A 17,376-nucleotide genomic window follows, 5' to 3' on the forward strand; every position below is an offset into this window, starting at 1 on the left:
TCTGCAGCGGTGCCAATCCATGTAGTAGCTTCAATGCATCAGTTCTGCTTGGGGTTGCACCGTGCAGCAGGGGGGTTGAGTCGTGCAGCAGAGGAGATGCAGCTTTTTCGCTGGATCTACTTCCAAGGGTCCAGGACTTGGATGTTATGTTATGTTATGTTATGTTAACTGGATTTATTACGCGCGCAGCTGCCCCAGCAAAGGGGCGTCCTGGCGCGAGGACAAAAGCCAAGGGACCGAACCGAAGAAAACACAACAACAACAGAACTAAGGCACCGAGGGGAAAAGGAAGGTTTTTACCGCCTTCCTAAAAGCGAGGAGCCCCTCGATGGCCCGGATATGGACAGGCAAGGAATTCCATAGCTTAGCAGCAAGGACTTGAAAGGAACGTCCGCCAGCCCTGGATCTCTTAAAACGGGGAATTGTGGCAAGATGTAGAGCAGAGGACCTCAGAGTGCGAGTAGGCACATAGGGAGAGATAAGTTGCTGGAGAATAGGAGGGGAAGAGAATTTAAGGATTTTAAATGTCAAAATCAAAGTTTTAAATTTAATTCTCTGTGCCACTGGGAGCCAATGGAGGTTGTAGATAGTTCTCCTGGCTGAGCAAAATTTGGGCAAGCCAACCAGAGCCCTGGCGGCAGCGTTCTGAACGCGTTGGAGGCGGGAGAGCTCAGCCTGGTTGACTCCAAGAAAAAGGGAGCTGGCGTAGTCCAATTTGGACAAGATCATGGCTTGCACGATAAGTTGGCGGGTGGGAGCGTCAAAAAATTTAAAAGTGGACCGAAGCTGACGCAAAATCCCAAAGCAAGATGCAGCAGTCTTTTTTGTATGGGTGGAAAAACTCAACTGGGAGTCAAACCACACCCCGAGGTTTTTTGCTTCGGTAACGGGGGTAGGAGTGGAGCCGAGCTCTTGAGGCCACCAGCTATCGCCCTACAGATGAATTTGTTTTCCCACAATGAGCACCTCGGTTTTCTTAGCGTTCAATTGCAGGAAATTGTCATTCATCCACTGGGCCACGGATATAAGTCCCTCGCGGAACTTGGCTGCCTCGAGATCGGAAGCCCCACTAAGTGCAACCGCCAGCTGAGTGTCGTCTGCGTAGGACACGATGGAAAGGTTCCCACGCATGGCGACATCAGCTAGCGGCTGGACATAAAGGTTAAATAAGGTGGGGCTTAAAGCCGATCCCTGTGGAACTCCCTGGGCAATCACATGTGGTTTGGATTCGAAGGGGGGAGTAGTGACCCTGAAGGAGCGATCAGATAGAAAAGATCTGAACCAATCAAGAGCCAACTTGTCCACCCCAGCCTCAACCAGACGTTCGAGTAGGATGTCATGGGAGACAGTGTCAAAGGCGGCACTTAGATCGAGAAGCACAAGTGCCGCCGTGTGACCAGAATCCACCAACATGCGGAGGTGTTCAGCCATGTACAGGAGCGCAGTCTCAGTACTGTGACCGGGCCTAAAGCCATTCTGCGTAGGATCTAAAATGTTCGCAGAATGGAGATGGTTTGCTAGAATGGTATTGACATGAGCCTCAGTCAATTTGGCAGCCCACGGGAGGAGCGAAATAGGGCGGTAGTTTTCTGCTTTTTTGGGGTCCAGAGCAGGTTTCTTCAGAATAGGGACCACCTGCGCCTGTTTCCAGGCAAGGGGTACCGAACCCGAAGTCAAGGACAGATTGATAAGTTCACGAAGAGGAGGGAGGCAAAAGGAAGAGGAATCTCTGAATTGTGCAGGCCGCAGGGGGTCTTTAGGAGAGCCTGATTTCACTCTGATAACAAGTTTATCAAACTCCTCCATGGAAAGCTCTGAGAGATGGGATAATGACATAGAGGTTTTAGAAGTAGCTGTGGTACTCTGTCGAGGGTCAGTAGGATTGGGAAAGGCGCGATAAATACCTTCCACTTTGTCAACAAAAAAAGTGGCCAAATCCTCACAATGGGAGGAAGAGCAGATCACAGTGGTAGAGGTTCTGCAGGTGGCAAGGTCTTTCAATGCTTTAAAGATAAGTTTGCTGGGGTTGTTACTAGCATTGAACTCACGAGAGAAGTGGGAGGCTCGGGCCCTGCAAATAGCTCTGTGATATTTCTTGGTGGAGGCGCGGTACAAGGCTTTCTTGACCGGGTCATATGACTTGCGCCACAATCTTTCGGCTTGTTTACACAATTTTTTTTGTAGCCGAAGAGTGTCATCATACCAGGGGCTGGAATGAGTGCGCTGTTGTTTGGACAGGGTGAGAGGAATAAGCTTGTCTAGCGCATTAGTAAGCCAGCTACAATAAAAGTTGTAACCGGATTCCACATCTGTAAAAGGGGCCAAAGGGACTTCGTCTAGCAGCTGATGAAAATCATTGAGTTTTAACTTTTTCCAAGGGCGCCTGAGAATGGCGGGAGTAGAGGCGACAGCAGGAAGATCCTCAAGTAACAGATGGCATTCAATTAGGTGGTGGTCTGTCCAGGCCATAGGTCTAGGGGGCAATACTTTGGCCGATGTTATGGAAGTAAAAAAAGGATCTAGGATATGACCACCAATGTGCGTATTATGTTGAACTAATTGAAAGAGTTGGAGAGCCTCCAAGTCAGCACATGTACTGCTGGCCGCCGAGGGACAGGGAGAGTCAAAATGCAGATTGAGGTCCCCAATAACATTAAAATTTGCAGTTTTCAGGGCCAAAGAACTAACCACATCAGGAAGGGCAGCTCTGAATGTCACCACTTGGCATGGTAGACTCCCAGATAGCAGAGTCATGGTGCAAGATCAAGGTTGATGGAGCCTTCTGTCGCTGAGGGTGAATTCAGGAAGCCACCCAACTAACCCTTGCAGTCACTCTGGGGGTCTGGGTTTAAGAGATGCAGGTCCAGTATTTCTCACCCAGGAAAAGGTGCAGCATGCAGTAGGTCAACACAGCAAGGTAGAAGCACAGCAAGGCAGTAGTGCAGCAGGGCAGCAGTTTGGCAGAGTGGCATTCCTAAAGCAGTTCAGCAGTCCTTCTTCCTGGCAGAGTATCTACAGGTCCAGGAGAGTATTAAAAAGTTGGTGTCTTAGATCCAGTATTTATACTTGGTTGTGCCTTTGAAGTGAGGGAGAAGTTTCAAGAGGTTTCCCTATGAAGTCCCTAGTTATCCTGCCGCCCCTGTCTTTGCTCCAGGTGAACTACAGGTGTGTGTAGCCCTTTGTTTGGAGGCAGAATATAGTTTATTCAAGTGTAAGTAGGCTGGGCCAAGCTCCTCCCTTCCCTACTGCCAGTGATGTCTCATCCAATCACCTCTAATCTCCCTATTGTGCGTGGCTGTCTACGAGGAACACACAAATGTCAACTGTCAGCTACACCTAGTCATGTGACTCAGAAACAGGCTACAGGCACTAAATGGCTATGGTAGTAAAATGACATCTTTCTAAAAGTGGCCTTTTCAAAATTGCAATTAAAAATTCGACTTTACCATCAGTTAGGATTTTCCATTACAATTCTAAAGATACAAAACATGATCTGGTTACCCGCTCCCATTTGGAAAATACAGCCTATTAAATGTAATGAGGTAACTCAAATGTTAACTATGGGAGAGGTAGGCCATTCAGTAGTGAAAAATGAATTTGAGTTTTTCACTCCAGGACATGTAAAACCTAAAATTACATGTCCTAATTTTTAAATACTTTGCACCCTGCCCTGAGGGCTATGTAGGGCCTACCCTAGGGGTGACATGTATAGAAAAGGAGGGTTATGGCCTAGCGAAAGGTTTATTTTGGCAGGCCAAAATAGCTGTTTAGAAACTGCACACACATGCTGCAATGGCTGGCCTGAGACATGTTTAATCGTTAATTAAGAGGGTAGCACAATCAGTGCTGCAGTAGCACTATTAGCATTTAATTTACAGACCATGTGCACATGTAGTGCACTTTACTAGGAACTTACACATAAATTAAATATGCTAATTGGAGATGAGTCAATACTAACATGTTTAGAGGAGAGAGCACAATCCCTTTAGCACTGGTGAGCGGTGGTAAAGGGTGCAGAGTGCTAAAGCCAGCAAAAAAGAGATCAGCAGAAGTAGAGGAAGAAGGCAAAAAGATTGTGGAAGAACGCCCTAAAGCTGACTGGTCAAACACGGCAACTGACAAAACGCATTTGTTAAATGAAAGCCCAGTACTACACATATGATGCGGAGTGTGCCAGGTAAATAGTTTTTTCATACTTCTACACTCAAACAAATTAGATGCCTTTTGACACTTAACAGGATGGAAGCATACAAGTAAATGCCAAACACATCAAATTGATTTGTTTCACTGTGCAAACATATTTGGTCTTTATATTGTGTTCTTGCTCTCACATAAATTAAATGAGTTTGTCATTTGGCAACAAAAAAACAAACACTACAGAAGGTCTTATTATTTCTTTGCTGTGCTCAATGACCTTATATTTAACTTGCTGACAATTGATTTCATGCAATAAACCACTGTAATGAGAGAAGGTGGAGTAATACACAGAACCCTGTTGTAAAATCAAATTTGTTAATATTACATTGATATGAATCACACAGTAATGACTGCAAACAGACACCTAAATGTACTCTCCGTACAAAGCCACTTTCAGGGTCCTTTTTTCCCTGGAGGATGGTCTAGCAACCCACCAGGACAAGAGAAGCATTGGCACTGCGTGCTTTGCCTGGATCTCACAGTTTTCAGAAGACAACCCTCTTTTGAATAGATGCTCTGATCACAGATCACTTTCCCAAGCAGCCGCTATGTTGTTTTGCTCCTCATGGAAACGTTGTTTGTTTTAAATAAACTTTTTTTTTAATGCCCAAAGTAAGAGCTTTGTTTGCCTCTGTTTTGGGGGTCATTGTTTGATATGGTGAGGGAGGCTCCACCCTAAAAATGGTAGTGCAGTGGTCATAGTGATCCGGCCGGTGGAGCCAGCTCCAATGCCTGTGCATACACATGAGAATTCGTAGCAGGACCACCAGACACAGGAGCATGAGATCTCGAAGTTGAGGAGCGACGCGCTCTACATCACATCCTCGAAGTTGCATTTTATCGTGTGATTTCTGTCACGTTCCCGGTTTTCTACGATCATACTAAGTGGCACATTATTTTCCATTATTTCGCATCTTCTTTCACGTGTACTTCTGTATTATTACCACGCTGCAACTACTGATTTCATCTTTGGGAATCGACTTGACAAAGTCCAAGTTCCATTTGATTTACCGGCTGAACTCAGGGTCCTGACAGCAAAGTTACCTCACATACACGACGTCTGTAGAAGAATTCCTATTTCCTCTAAGTGACTACCAGAGGCCGAGTTTCCAGGGTTACACCACATGGGCTATTTTTGAAGTTGCTAGTCCAAGTTCAACATTAGGATTCCATCTTAAGGCGTATTGCATGTAATTAAAAGGATTTCTTCCCTGAAGAAGGGTACCTTTTGGTCCCGAAATGCATTGGACATCGTGTCTTCAGAAAATCACCTCAGACTGAATTATGTACTATAATGAACCATGGTTTCTCAAATGTCTAGGAACATGTATTTTTGTTTTGAAAATCTGTTTATTAGCATAGTAGGTAAAGCAGTCACAGAAATTTCCAGTCCCGGAGGGAAACAGAGTAGTACATACATAAGGTTGCTTAGAACATATAATTGCATAGTTGTCCCGATTTTTCATTTTGTTGGTGACAGTAACCGTCACAGTTCATACAAACCCCGGTCAAAACTATCCCTCCCCCCACCCTCAACAAACCCACCCGACACTCCCACAAAAACATATGATTGAGCAAACATTAGACTGGGGCACATACAGAGTCACAACATATGGCTCCATTCGACTGTACACATAGGTGGAACGAGACCAGTACAGAGAATGTAAATTGGGGACCGCTCGCACCTCCCCGTAGCGCACCACGGTTATTGGCAGTGCATGTCAGTCCAGCCAAGGACACATTTATCGTGCATTCGAAGAGGCACCTGTACCCTCGTCTTCCCCGTCTCCCCCAGTTTCAAACATACCTAATATGGTATACCAGTCCAGTGAAATTGGCGTTTTCCTCAGGCCTCTGTATTCCTCCCTCTGTAGTGCAACTCCCTCTGCCTTACCCCATCGCACCACCTCTGCCCTCCACAATTCCGGGTTGGGAGGTCTGGGTGACTTCCACCTCATTGTGATGGCACGCTTCGCCAGCAACAGGGCCAGGTCCGCGAAACGTGCCGCCACGGTTCTAGTGCGCTGTGAGGGCCCCAACCCCAGTAACGTGCCTTCCAGTGTAGGAGATCGGGTCAAAGCACCCGCTTTCTGGAGCGATTCATGGACCGTGGTCCAGTAGTATCCTAGTTTGGGGCATTGCCAAAGCATGTGCATTAGTGTTGCGTCCTCGGTGTCACATCGGGGGCAATTACTTTTCGCATCAGGAAACATCATGTGTATGCGGCGTGGGGTCAGGTAGGCTCTGTGTAGGAGCATCGATTGAATGAACTTAAACTTGGGGTTCCTAGCTACTTTTTTGGGAAACTGAAGGATACGTTCCCACTCCTTATCTCTCAGGGGCCTACCAATGTCCACCTCCCATGCTGCCCGGAGTGGTGACAGATCGAAAGCCCTCCCCTTCTTAATACTAGCAGTGAGCCACCTTGTAAGGTGGGCGCCCGTGCCCATCAGGTAGTGCATGGTGATGAGAGGATTTGTAGCTGGCTCTATGCCCCTAGGGGACCACTTATGTGTGATATAGTGGCGAAGGCCAGAGTGTAGCAGGAAGGTGCCTCCAGGGACTCCGTGGGTAGTTCTAAAGTCTGCAAAGGACAGTAGGTGCTCTTCCGCGAACAGGTCACCTACGTGCGACACTCCCGCGTCATGCCATTGTTCCAGCGAGTCCGCCGACAGAGTCCCCGTGGCCAGCGGGATACCCAAGAGCGGGATCGTGGGGGCATAGGACGACCCAGGGGACGTGTACTTTAACGCCTTCCGCCAGTAAGTTATCGCCAGTTTGAGGAGAGGCGGGACATCCCTCGGTATAACCGAGTTGGGCAAAAGTAACATGTGTATTCTCCCCAATGCATGATCCCTATCCGTCATGTTGATCTCCTGAAGATTGCAACCCGCTACCCAGAAGGCCAGCCATTGCAGTTGACACGCATAGTTGTAGGCCCTAAAATCAGGCAAACCCATGCCACCGGCTTCAGAGGGGAGCTGCAGCTTGGACAGACCTATACGCCTGCGGCCGTGCCCCCACACAAGTTCGGTGAGTAGAGTGTCTAGGGTCTTAAAGGTTGCTGCCGGGATCAGGTGTGGCAAGTTAGTGAAGTGGTAGAGAAGGCGGGGGAGCATCACCATCTTGGATATCGCCACTCTGCCAGGTATAGAGAGTGGTAGTGTGAGCCAAAATTGTATCTGCGACTTCAGTGCTCTGATGGCCCTCCCAAGGTTACCGTCGATCATCTGGTCTGCTTCCCTGTAAATCTGCATCCCCAGATATCTGAAGGTGGTTTCAGCTATCCGGAACTCGTGGGGGGCGAAGGGTAGCGGAGTAGTCAGACCAGTTGCTGCAAATGTGAATCCATATGATTTGGATTCGCTTATGGTCAGGCCTGAGATCGACCTAAAGTCCTCAAATACCTGGGCAACAGGGCTCAAGTCGCCCCTCAAGTCCCGGAAATATAAGATAATATCATCCGCATAAGCGGACACTATATGTGCCGTCCCATGACGCAGAATGCCAAACCGGGGGGCCATGTGGCGGAGCCTACAGAGCATCGGCTCAAGGGCAAGGACAAATAGGAGGGGGGAAAGTGGGCAGCCCTGTCTGGTGCCCCGTGCGACAGCTATAGGAACTGATATATGACCTGAGGTGCGCACTCTAGCTGTGGGAGCTGTATACAGCAGTCTGACCCAAGCGAGGAATTCGGGGGGTATCCCAAATTTCGACAGTGTGTCGAACATGTAATCCCGTCTAAGGGAATCAAATGCTTGTTTCAAGTCCAGGGAGATGCAGCCTTCGGAGCTCGTGTCCTCACGGTCACCGAGCATGAGCTGAGCTAGTCGCCTGAGGTTCATGGCTGTATTGCGGCCCGGGACAAAACCACATTGGTCCGAGTGGACCAGCTGAGGTACATATTGCACGAGCCTCGATGCCAGCACCTTGCTCAATATCTTGGAGTCAGTATTGAGAAGGGACAGGGGTCTATAGTCAGCCATCTGAAGCCCTTCTTTATTAGGCTTCAAAAGGGACGTGATTAACGCCTGCATAGACGATTGCGGTAGGGTGGCTGTCCGCAGAGCTTCCAAGTAAATAGCGTGTAACCGTGGGGCTAGTAGGTCTATGTATGTTGCATAAAAGTCGGCTGGTAGGCCATCTGTCCCAGGGGTCTTGCCCTTAGGAAGGGCGCGTATTGCCTGTCTGATTTCAGCTATAGTAATGGTGCGCTTAAGGTCTTTGACCTGCCCGTCTGTAAGTCTAGGCAGGGCTAAGTCCCTCGTAAAGGCCTCGAATGCAACCTCGGGAAGAGGCTGTGGGGGACTGTACAGCGTTGTGTAGTATTCCCTGAACGCAGTGTTGATCCCGACCTGGGTGGTGACTGGATTTCCTGCTTGGTCCAAGATACTCAGAATGGGGTGGCTCACTGGGGAGTCCCGTAATAGGCGGGCTAGGAGGGGGCCAGCTCTATCCGCTTGTGCATGCTGCCTGTTCGTATATTCTCTATAGTCTAGGAGCCTCAGGTCTTCCAGTAGCTCTGCGTGTCGAATGTGAGCCTCCTGTAGTGGCGTGAAGGGTGCATGTGTGCCGGCAGCCTCATTCTCTAGGGAAGCTAGGGAGCCCTCCACCTCCTTCAGTTGATTAATTATCTCCCTTTTCCTGCTCATTCCAGCGGCCATGGCTGCCCCCCTAAGACAGACCTTAAATGCGTCCCACTCCACTTGACGTGTGCTGGCCGTGTTCATGTTTGTGGAGAAATATGTTACTATAGCATCGGACAGGGAGGCCCGGAATACTGAGTCTTCAAGGAGATCTGGGGACAGTCTCCAAGTGGGGATGGGGGCTAGTCGCCTGCCCCACTGCCATGTGAGTTCTACAGAGCTGTGATCGGACAGAGTTTTCCCCATGTGTTGGGCCTGAACAATTGTATCTGCTACGGAGCGGGAACAGAATATGTGGTCAATTCTGGTATGAAGCTGGTGTGGTGGGGAGAAAAAGGTATATTCCCTCTCTTGTGAGTGTGTACTGCGCCATGCATCAGTCAGGTCCCAGCCCTCAGCCCATCGATTAAGAGCATCCGCTTGTTTCCTACTCTCAGTCGCCTGTAAAGGGGGATGTGACCTATCCAGCGTAACATCAAGCACAGCATTAAAATCACCCCCAATAAACCAGCGATGATCAGCCCATTCCGTCAGCACCCCGTTCACCGTTAACAACAACTCCGATTGATTAGAGTTCGGCGAGTAAACACACCCAAATACAACAGCATCCCCGTCTAACAGCCCCCGCACAAATACATATCGGCCCTCTTTATCGATTCTATGCTCTAACATCTGAAAGGGGACAGAGCCACGGAACCAAATCGCTGCCCCCCTTGAAAACGCAGAATAGGAGGTAGCAAACAGTTGTCCCCTCCATTTCTTGCGCAGCTTCACAGCTTCAGAGGCGTTCAAATGTGTCTCTTGCAGGCATGCAATATGGGTTCCCCTGCGGTTAAGCTGGGCCAAAATTCTATGGCGTTTCTGGACGGCTCCCATGCCACGCACGTTCCAGGTGCACAGTTGGTAATTATTAAGTGGCCCCATAACCATCTATGTGGTGCGACCCAGTGAAACGCCCTGGGCCCCATGTCAGTTCTGCGTTGAGATAAGGTGAGTGTGTCGTGAAAACAAATAACCCCTGAACAAAAAGGTCCCCAAGCCAACGTGCCCGGGATCCAAACTGTGGTGCCCAACGTGGGTACAAGTCATTGGAGTCCGTGTGCATACCGGGGGGTGACAGGCCTCTGTCGACTGTCATTGAACGGTCTGCATGGGCTCGTTAGTCCTCAACAAAGTGGGTTCCCCATGCAACCCACCACATGCGAAAGGAGGGGGAGGGGGGGGGGGAGTTCAAGTATACATTACCACCTGGAGGGGATCATATTCTCAGCAAATCAGAACTCCTCTGCCATTTGGGCTGTAATTTTCGGGAACAGCGGCAAGCTGTCCATTGAGCCAGACACCTCTGTATGAGTGTCAGTGGTGGCGGAGTGCCTGTCATCAAGTGCTTGGGCGTCGTGTGCTGCCAGTGCCTCCTCCGTGAGCTGCTGCCGATGAGATGACGATGGGTGGCTCGCCACCCGAGCATCAGGAGGGTGCGTCTTCGCAGAGGGTCCATGGGAAGAGTGGTGTCCTGGGCTGGGAGTGTTGTGCCGTCTGTCCGGTGTATCTCCGCGTTCGTTGCAGCCGCCTTCCTGGTGCTCCCCGAATGGGTCCTATGAGGTCGGCGGCGTCAGAGTGACCTCCATCCATTCCTCAGCCTCTTCTGGTGAGTCGAAGAAGTGGGATTTGTTGTCGTGCAGGATTTTGAGCCGAGCAGGGAACAGCAGCGCATATTTCATATTTCTGTCTCTTAATTTGCGTTTGACACCCATGAATGTGGATCTGGCGCGCTGTACAGTGGGCGTGAAATCAGGATAGACTGAAATGTTTTTATCTTCAAATCGTATCGGTGCTTTCTCCCTGGCCGCACGCAACACAGTGTCCCGGTCTCTGAAATGAAGGAGGCGCGCGATCAGGGGACGAGGGGGCGCCCCTGGTTTGGGGGGCCGAGGAGGCATCCGATGTGCCCTCTCCACGCTGTACAGGGCAGTGAGATCTTCTTGGCCCACCAGTTTTCGTAACCAGTCCTCCACGAATTGGGTGGGGTTCCTCCCCTCACTTCTCTCTGGAATGCCTAAGATGCGGACGTTGTTGCGGCGCGCACGTCCTTCTGCCTCATCCACCCTATCCCAGAGATGTTTAAGCTGTTTCTCCACTCCCTCCAGCCTCGTGGAATGCTCAGTCTGCTGTGGCACTAGGTCATTCAGTGCTATCTTCTGCTCCGCCACTCGTTCCGCCAATTTGTTATGGTCCGCCCTTAGTAGTGATAGGCCAGTCGCCATATTGTCTATACGCGATTCCAGGGCTTCACGAGTCGCTCGTATCTCATTAAGGATAAGGTCCAACTTTGCGTCCTGGGACCTTTTCCCAGTCGGCGGAATGATGTCCATGTTGGAGGAGGCCAGAGGGTCCTCGGAGCCCTTGGACTGCAGGTCCGTCGCAGCGCCCTGTCCATGAGTCTTGCCCCTTTGCTTGCCTATGGCTCTTGTTAGCAGGGTGACGCCGGAAAGGGCACAGCAGATCGCCGCCGCCCACTCCCGTGTCTACTCCGGTTGCCGGACTGCGTCCGCCGCAGGATCAGGGTGTGGCGGTCAAGGGTGGGAGTAGCACAGGCCCAGGGCTGGCAGGGAGCGCGTAGAATCCCTGTCCTTGGCGTCAGTGTCAGTATAGGTGGCTTCCTCAGGGAGGCCCCGTGTGCAGAATCGACTTTAGCTCCCTATAGGACAGATGAAGGGAGTAAGACGGCCTGCTGCAAGTGTCCAGTGAATCGGCCTTACGCAGGAGCACTCGAGAAGTCTGGGCCAGTGCGTGGTGGTAGGCCCGCAGCGCACGTGTCTCACCCCTTTGCCGCTGTCTGGGGCCGGCTGCCCTGATATCCAGGGTCTGCTGTCCACCGCCCTCTGCTCACCGCCGGGCACAACGCCCTCCGCAGGTCGTCGCTCCGCGTGGAATCCCAGTCGCGGTTCCGCCAATTGGCCAGTGTGTGGGCCAGAGAAACGTTCCAGCGCAGGGCCGGGGACTCTCCCCGTCCGGGTCCCAGTGACAAGATGGCGCCAAAATACTGCTTATGAGGCCTGCAGTGCCCGGGGGGGTCCGGAGCAAGCGGTGCTGGTGTCAGATGTCTGGCGCTGTCCGCCCCACAGTCCCGGTCGGCGCAGCAGGTAACGGGCGGCTTGCCCACAGTGTAGATTGGGATCAAGCCGGTCAGCCAGTTGAAGAAAGCCTCCGCTCGATCCGCAGGTCACCCAGCAGGGCGGCCGGGCAGGGCTCCGCAGCGGAGACGGGGGCCGCAGGGTCGCCGTAGGATCAGATCACCTCTTTACAGGCGAGATCAGCCGCTGGTGTCCGCCTCTGTGGTCCGGCGCGGAGTCCCGATCGGACCGCGCCAGAGGCTATGGGGAGGCCGGGGAGAATGCCCACTCGAGCCCGGGGCTTCACCCTGTGCAACAGGCCGCGGCCGAAGCAGCCGTGTCAGAGCGTCAGCAGAGCGGGCGGAGTGGAGAAGCACCGCTCCGCTTCCAGAAGGACACCTCCGGGGACCTCCGGTGCAATTATCAGGTGGGTCGCAGGTGGGGGAATCAGGATATTCGGCTCGTGTAGAGGATTACGGACGGAGCTCTCGGGCTACACGTCCACCATCTTCGGCTTCAGGCCACGCCCCCCTGTCTAGGAACATGTAAATAGAATATTTGTTATGTATCGATTTACATCTCCACGCAAAACATGTTGATTGTTCTATAGTTAGAACGGATGTATAAAAAGGATACATGAACAGAATGTATTAATGTATCTATGCTACATAAAAATTCTATGTATGAGAATTAAATAATAGAATGTGAAATGTTATATTGTTTATGGTCTGATTAAGTTACAAGTAGGTTTTTCTATATTTTTGGAAAAGGTCCTTTTTCCCAGTAGGAACAGTGCTCACTACAAGTAGGTTTTGTCTAATTAGCCATTCCTTTACACTGTGGTTTCCCCAGATTCCAAATGGGATGAGGGCACTGTGGGTTTGGTGGGGTGGATGAACTGCTATTTTTTAGCAGTTCACCCACTCTGCCAACCTTCTGATGAAAAACGTTGATTATGTCAGAACCAATGGGCGACTGATTGATATAGGAATATAGGAATGTAAGAAAGCTGTAGGCAACTGCAAAGTAATTCAGCATAGCAACATATCAGATTTTTTTTGGGTTCCACATATAATTCTTTGCCATGTTATAACTCAGATGTCATTAAGTCAAACCTATAAACATGATTTGAATATGTGACCATCTTTACCTTTTTGTAATATCCATTCAGAACTTTAAGTTCTTCTTGGCACAGTGAATACTGTTTTCATTTAAAGTGTTGATTGATTAGTAATTTTGTCATATTTTAGATATTATGTTGCCTCTAGTTTAGGCCAGTTGTCTTGTTCGAAATTGAAAAGGCTTCTCTGTAAAATATTGGAATGTAATACTTTGCCATTTGAAATCCAGGTTTTTAATGACTATGCAAATGAACGCCCAAAACATCCAACTCTATCAGAAAATATTCTATCATCCCATAGCCAATAATAATGCGTTGACATAATTGTGTTTTTTGTTATTTGTAGGATGATGCAATAATTCATCTGGATTTGGACGGCGATGGAGAAGTGGACTTTCTTGAGTTCATTGAATTTATCACTGAAATTACAACAGAACTACAGAAAATGTACATCCGTAGCGTACTGAGAGATAACAAGTATGTGGATTATTAAAAACATATTTTAAGTATGGTTATTTCTCTGAAAGCCAACTCCCTGTCAAACATAGATGCCTAGAGTGAAATGGAACTTGGACATGTATCATGATGTTATTCAAAATGGTTTGGTGTTGTAATGTAAAAATAATATGCATATGTTATTTCTCATGGATTCTATGACAAACATTGTTTACTACGGCCAGAATCAACAAAAGATTGTCAGATGCCTGAAAGGCTCAAGGTACAGAGCCACGGTTAACCCCTGGAATTTTTAGGTCAGAAAAAGATCCAGGAAGCAAGCCAAATAACTTCTAAGACTAGTTTATTGTAAGAAAAGCATTCAAGATTAAGGGACCTAAATATAGACCATTGGTGGGTGGTTCACCTCGGGTGCTGGCATGAAGGAAGTTCTGCTTCTGCCATCTTGCAGCAGACTACCCACCCAATGTAAAGATTTCAGCAGCTCTGGTGTGGCATGTCTGATGAAAATGCTTCTGCATGCATGGTGGTAGCACTTTTATCAGTAGTGTAATGCTGCATTTTCTCAGGGTGCACCATAGTTTGACATCAGTGAAAACTACTCCATCACTCTGACAAATTATACATCAGTCCCAGAGTGCTTTATCATAGCATTACAGCGATTAAGTGAGTAGAGTGGCTTGTCCAGGACCCCTTTCAGTGACCAGATTTTTTATAACTGTTTTAGTATATCTGGTTGTGTTATCATGGAACCCAGAAACACTAGGGGGCCTATTACCAAGGGCCCTTATCGCCGCTTTAGCGGGACTTTTTCACGCTAAAACAGCGATAATTTGATCGCCCTATTACCAAGTGGTGTTAGTGACAGCAAATAGGCGATAGCGAGCATCTTGGGGCCCACTTTGCATGTTGGCGATATTTATCCCTAATGACATGCAAAGTGGGCGTGCCAAGATGTTAGCGACTGAAAACATCGCTATCTCCTATTACCTACAAAGGCATAGTTTTGGAAATATTCGCGCTAAGCGCGAATATCTCCAAAAGCTAACACCTGCCCAGAGCAGTTCTTAGCCATGTTATCCAGTGGGAGGTGGATAACATGGCTAAGAGCATTGTCACGATTATGTGTGAATATCGCTGTATTTCCAGCGATATTCACGCATTTCGAATGATTTTTATTGTTTCTGAGATAAACCTTGATGATAGCAAGGTATCTCAGCGATAAAAATCGTCGTAGCGCGGCGATAAAATTATTCCTGCTAACCCTGCTTAGCGATACATATCGCTATTTCTAGGTAATATGCCCCTAGATCTCCTAATTGGGGCTCTACTAAAGCCCTCAGCATGTGTAATGGTGTTCCCACAACTGAAGGTTTAAATTGAGATATATGAAAAAGGTGATTACTTCATGTGTCAGAGAATGAAACTGTTGCGATCAGATGGAAAGGGGATTATAATATAGGACGGAGTACCATGTGTATTTGAACTGTTACAAATATGATAAACACCAAATATTACATCTTGATTACTTCTTAACATAGCATCTCTTTGGCCTTTTGTGGATGATAACAGGATCTTAAGACGTCATGAAAACTAGACCTCACAGTCCTGTACGCTAATCGCTGAATATATCATTAAAACATTAGGAAGAATTAAAGGGGCTTAGTTACAAGCCCCTGCCGCCACATTTGCGTCACTTTTCCCATGTTAAAAGTGACGCAAACTTGGCGCAAGGGGCTTGTAAATCTGCCCTAAAGTGACCTATGAAAAAACTACCTTTGGAGACCAAGAAGGGGCTAGGTGGTGCATTTTTCTTCCGTGAGGACTGAAATTATGCAAGGAAAAGTGTGATGGAGGAAGTCGTTCTCTCCTGTCATGCAAAACTCAGTAGCATGTGTGCGTGTCTCATCGTAGGTTTATTCTTACAATGCATTCTCTGTTACCAGGTCAGGTACAGAATGGTATTAATCAGTGAAGAGAAGACCTTTTCGTTTGCATCACTCAGGCACTAGATCTTATCAGTCAGTGAAGACATAACCCTATTTACAGGACAGGCACATAATAGTAGAGGAAAGAAGTCACGTAATTGTTCTGAATACATAGGTGGGGCCGAATATTTCAGGGTGGTTGAGTGTGTGTTCTCTTATCAAAAAAGTAAGGAATACAACACAGAGGAGCTATGCTACAATAAACCAAAGGTTAAAGGCCATATATGAAAAGATGCTATGGGAGTCGTAAGGTAGTTGGTTCCTAAAACTTTATGCCCTTAAGATGTGTTTGGTAGATGAAAGCAGAGCAACTTATTTGGCTGTGACAATGCAGAATTGGTCTTTTCTTTGGAGGTGTAAAAACACTGGCAGGGCAAGTCATTAATTAAAAAATGTTTAATTAAGCAGGAGTTAGGTATATTTTTCCATATGCCACTCACTTGCCTAACCGAACGCTGTTGCCTGTTGTGGTCAGGACGCTCTGAAGGTCCGCGCAACTAAGTCCTTTGCATTGCTGATTGTAGCCTCCCCTGACGAGGACTCGCTGGTGGGAGCGAGCTCTGCAATCGGCAGAGCTAGTCTAGCGCTCCCGGCTAGAGACCCGAGGGTAGAGGCTTGAGGCTTGGGCGAACCACCAGCAGCTAGCCGGGGGACTGCGAGGACCAGCAATCTCCACCTTGCTCAGCTGGTTCCTCTTCCCCCGGCGGCCACGCCCACGGACACGACCACCGCTGACTGCCTTCAAAACCTTTTGTGACACCCGCTTCGCGGGTGCAACTCACTTGCCTAACCGAACGCTGTTGCCTGTTGTGGTCAGGACGCTCTGAAGGTCCGCGCAACGAAGTCCTTTGCATTGCTGATTGTAGCCTCCCCTGACAAGGACTCGCTGGTGGGAGCGAGCTCTGCAATCGGCAGAGCTAGTCTAGCGCTCCCGGCTAGAGACCCGAGGGTAGAGGCTTGAGGCTTGGGCGAACCACCAGCAGCTAACCGGGGGACTGCGAGGACCAGCAATCTCCACCTTGCTCAGCTGGTTCCTCTTCCCCCGGCGGCCACGCCAATGGACACGCCCACCGCCGACTGCCTTCAAAACCTTTCGTGCCACCCGCTTCGCGGGTGCCACTCACTTGCCTAACCGAACGCTGTTGCCTGTTGTGGTCAGGACGCTCTGAAGGTCCGCGCAACGAAGTCCTTTGCATTGCTGATTGTAGCCTCCCCTGACGAGGACTCGCTGGTGGGAGCGAGCTCTGCAATCGGCAGAGCTAGTCTAGCGCTCCCGGCTAGAGACCCAAGGGTAGAGGCTTGAGGCTTGGGCGAACCACCAGCAACTAGCCGGGGGACTGCGAGGACCAGCAATCTCCACCTTGCTCAGCTGGTTCCTCTTCCCCCGGCGGCCACGCCCACGGATAAGCCCACCGCCGACAAGTACTTAAACAACACCGTTTCCACCACAGAATCCCCAAGATACCTCCATCTTAGACTCCTCAGTCCCACAATTAACGGGCAAGGAAAGAGATTCATCAAGATTGATCAAGGAGATAACTTCCCTCCTAGATTCCTACATTCGTCCATTAGAGACCAGACTCAGCAATATTGAGGCCCAACTAACAAAAATCTCTGTTTCCCCTAAGCCAACACCCTCACAGGGACTGCCAAGAGTAGGCCCAAACACCTCGACCACTCTGCCCATACACAAGAAATCTGTAACTTTACCTGCCCCGCCGCCCAAACAGCAACCCACAGTAAAAGTCCCTACAGTATCAAAGGCTTCTACTGCACAGAAACCCACCCATAAGGTCCTGACCATTCCCCCACAAATTAATTCCTTACCTAATACACCTGTAGTAAATACGCCAACC

The 17,376-nt window shown here is 49.2% G+C and overlaps 1 protein-coding gene across 1 annotated transcript in view; it reads left to right on the forward strand.

Moving 5' to 3' along the window:
• The window catches only part of LOC147692863 (uncharacterized), a 205,452-nt gene that overhangs the window by 59,158 nt on the left and 128,918 nt on the right, over positions 1–17,376 (forward strand). The window contains exon 2 of the mRNA XM_086939082.1: positions 13,423–13,553. Coding sequence (XP_086795208.1) covers positions 13,423–13,553 — 131 coding nt within the window. The remainder of the gene's footprint in view (positions 1–13,422; positions 13,554–17,376) is intronic.

Source organism: Lissotriton vulgaris, chromosome 9 (assembly GCF_964263255.1).
Source record: "Lissotriton vulgaris chromosome 9, aLisVul1.2, whole genome shotgun sequence".
Classification (NCBI taxonomy): Eukaryota; Metazoa; Chordata; class Amphibia; order Caudata; family Salamandridae; genus Lissotriton; species Lissotriton vulgaris.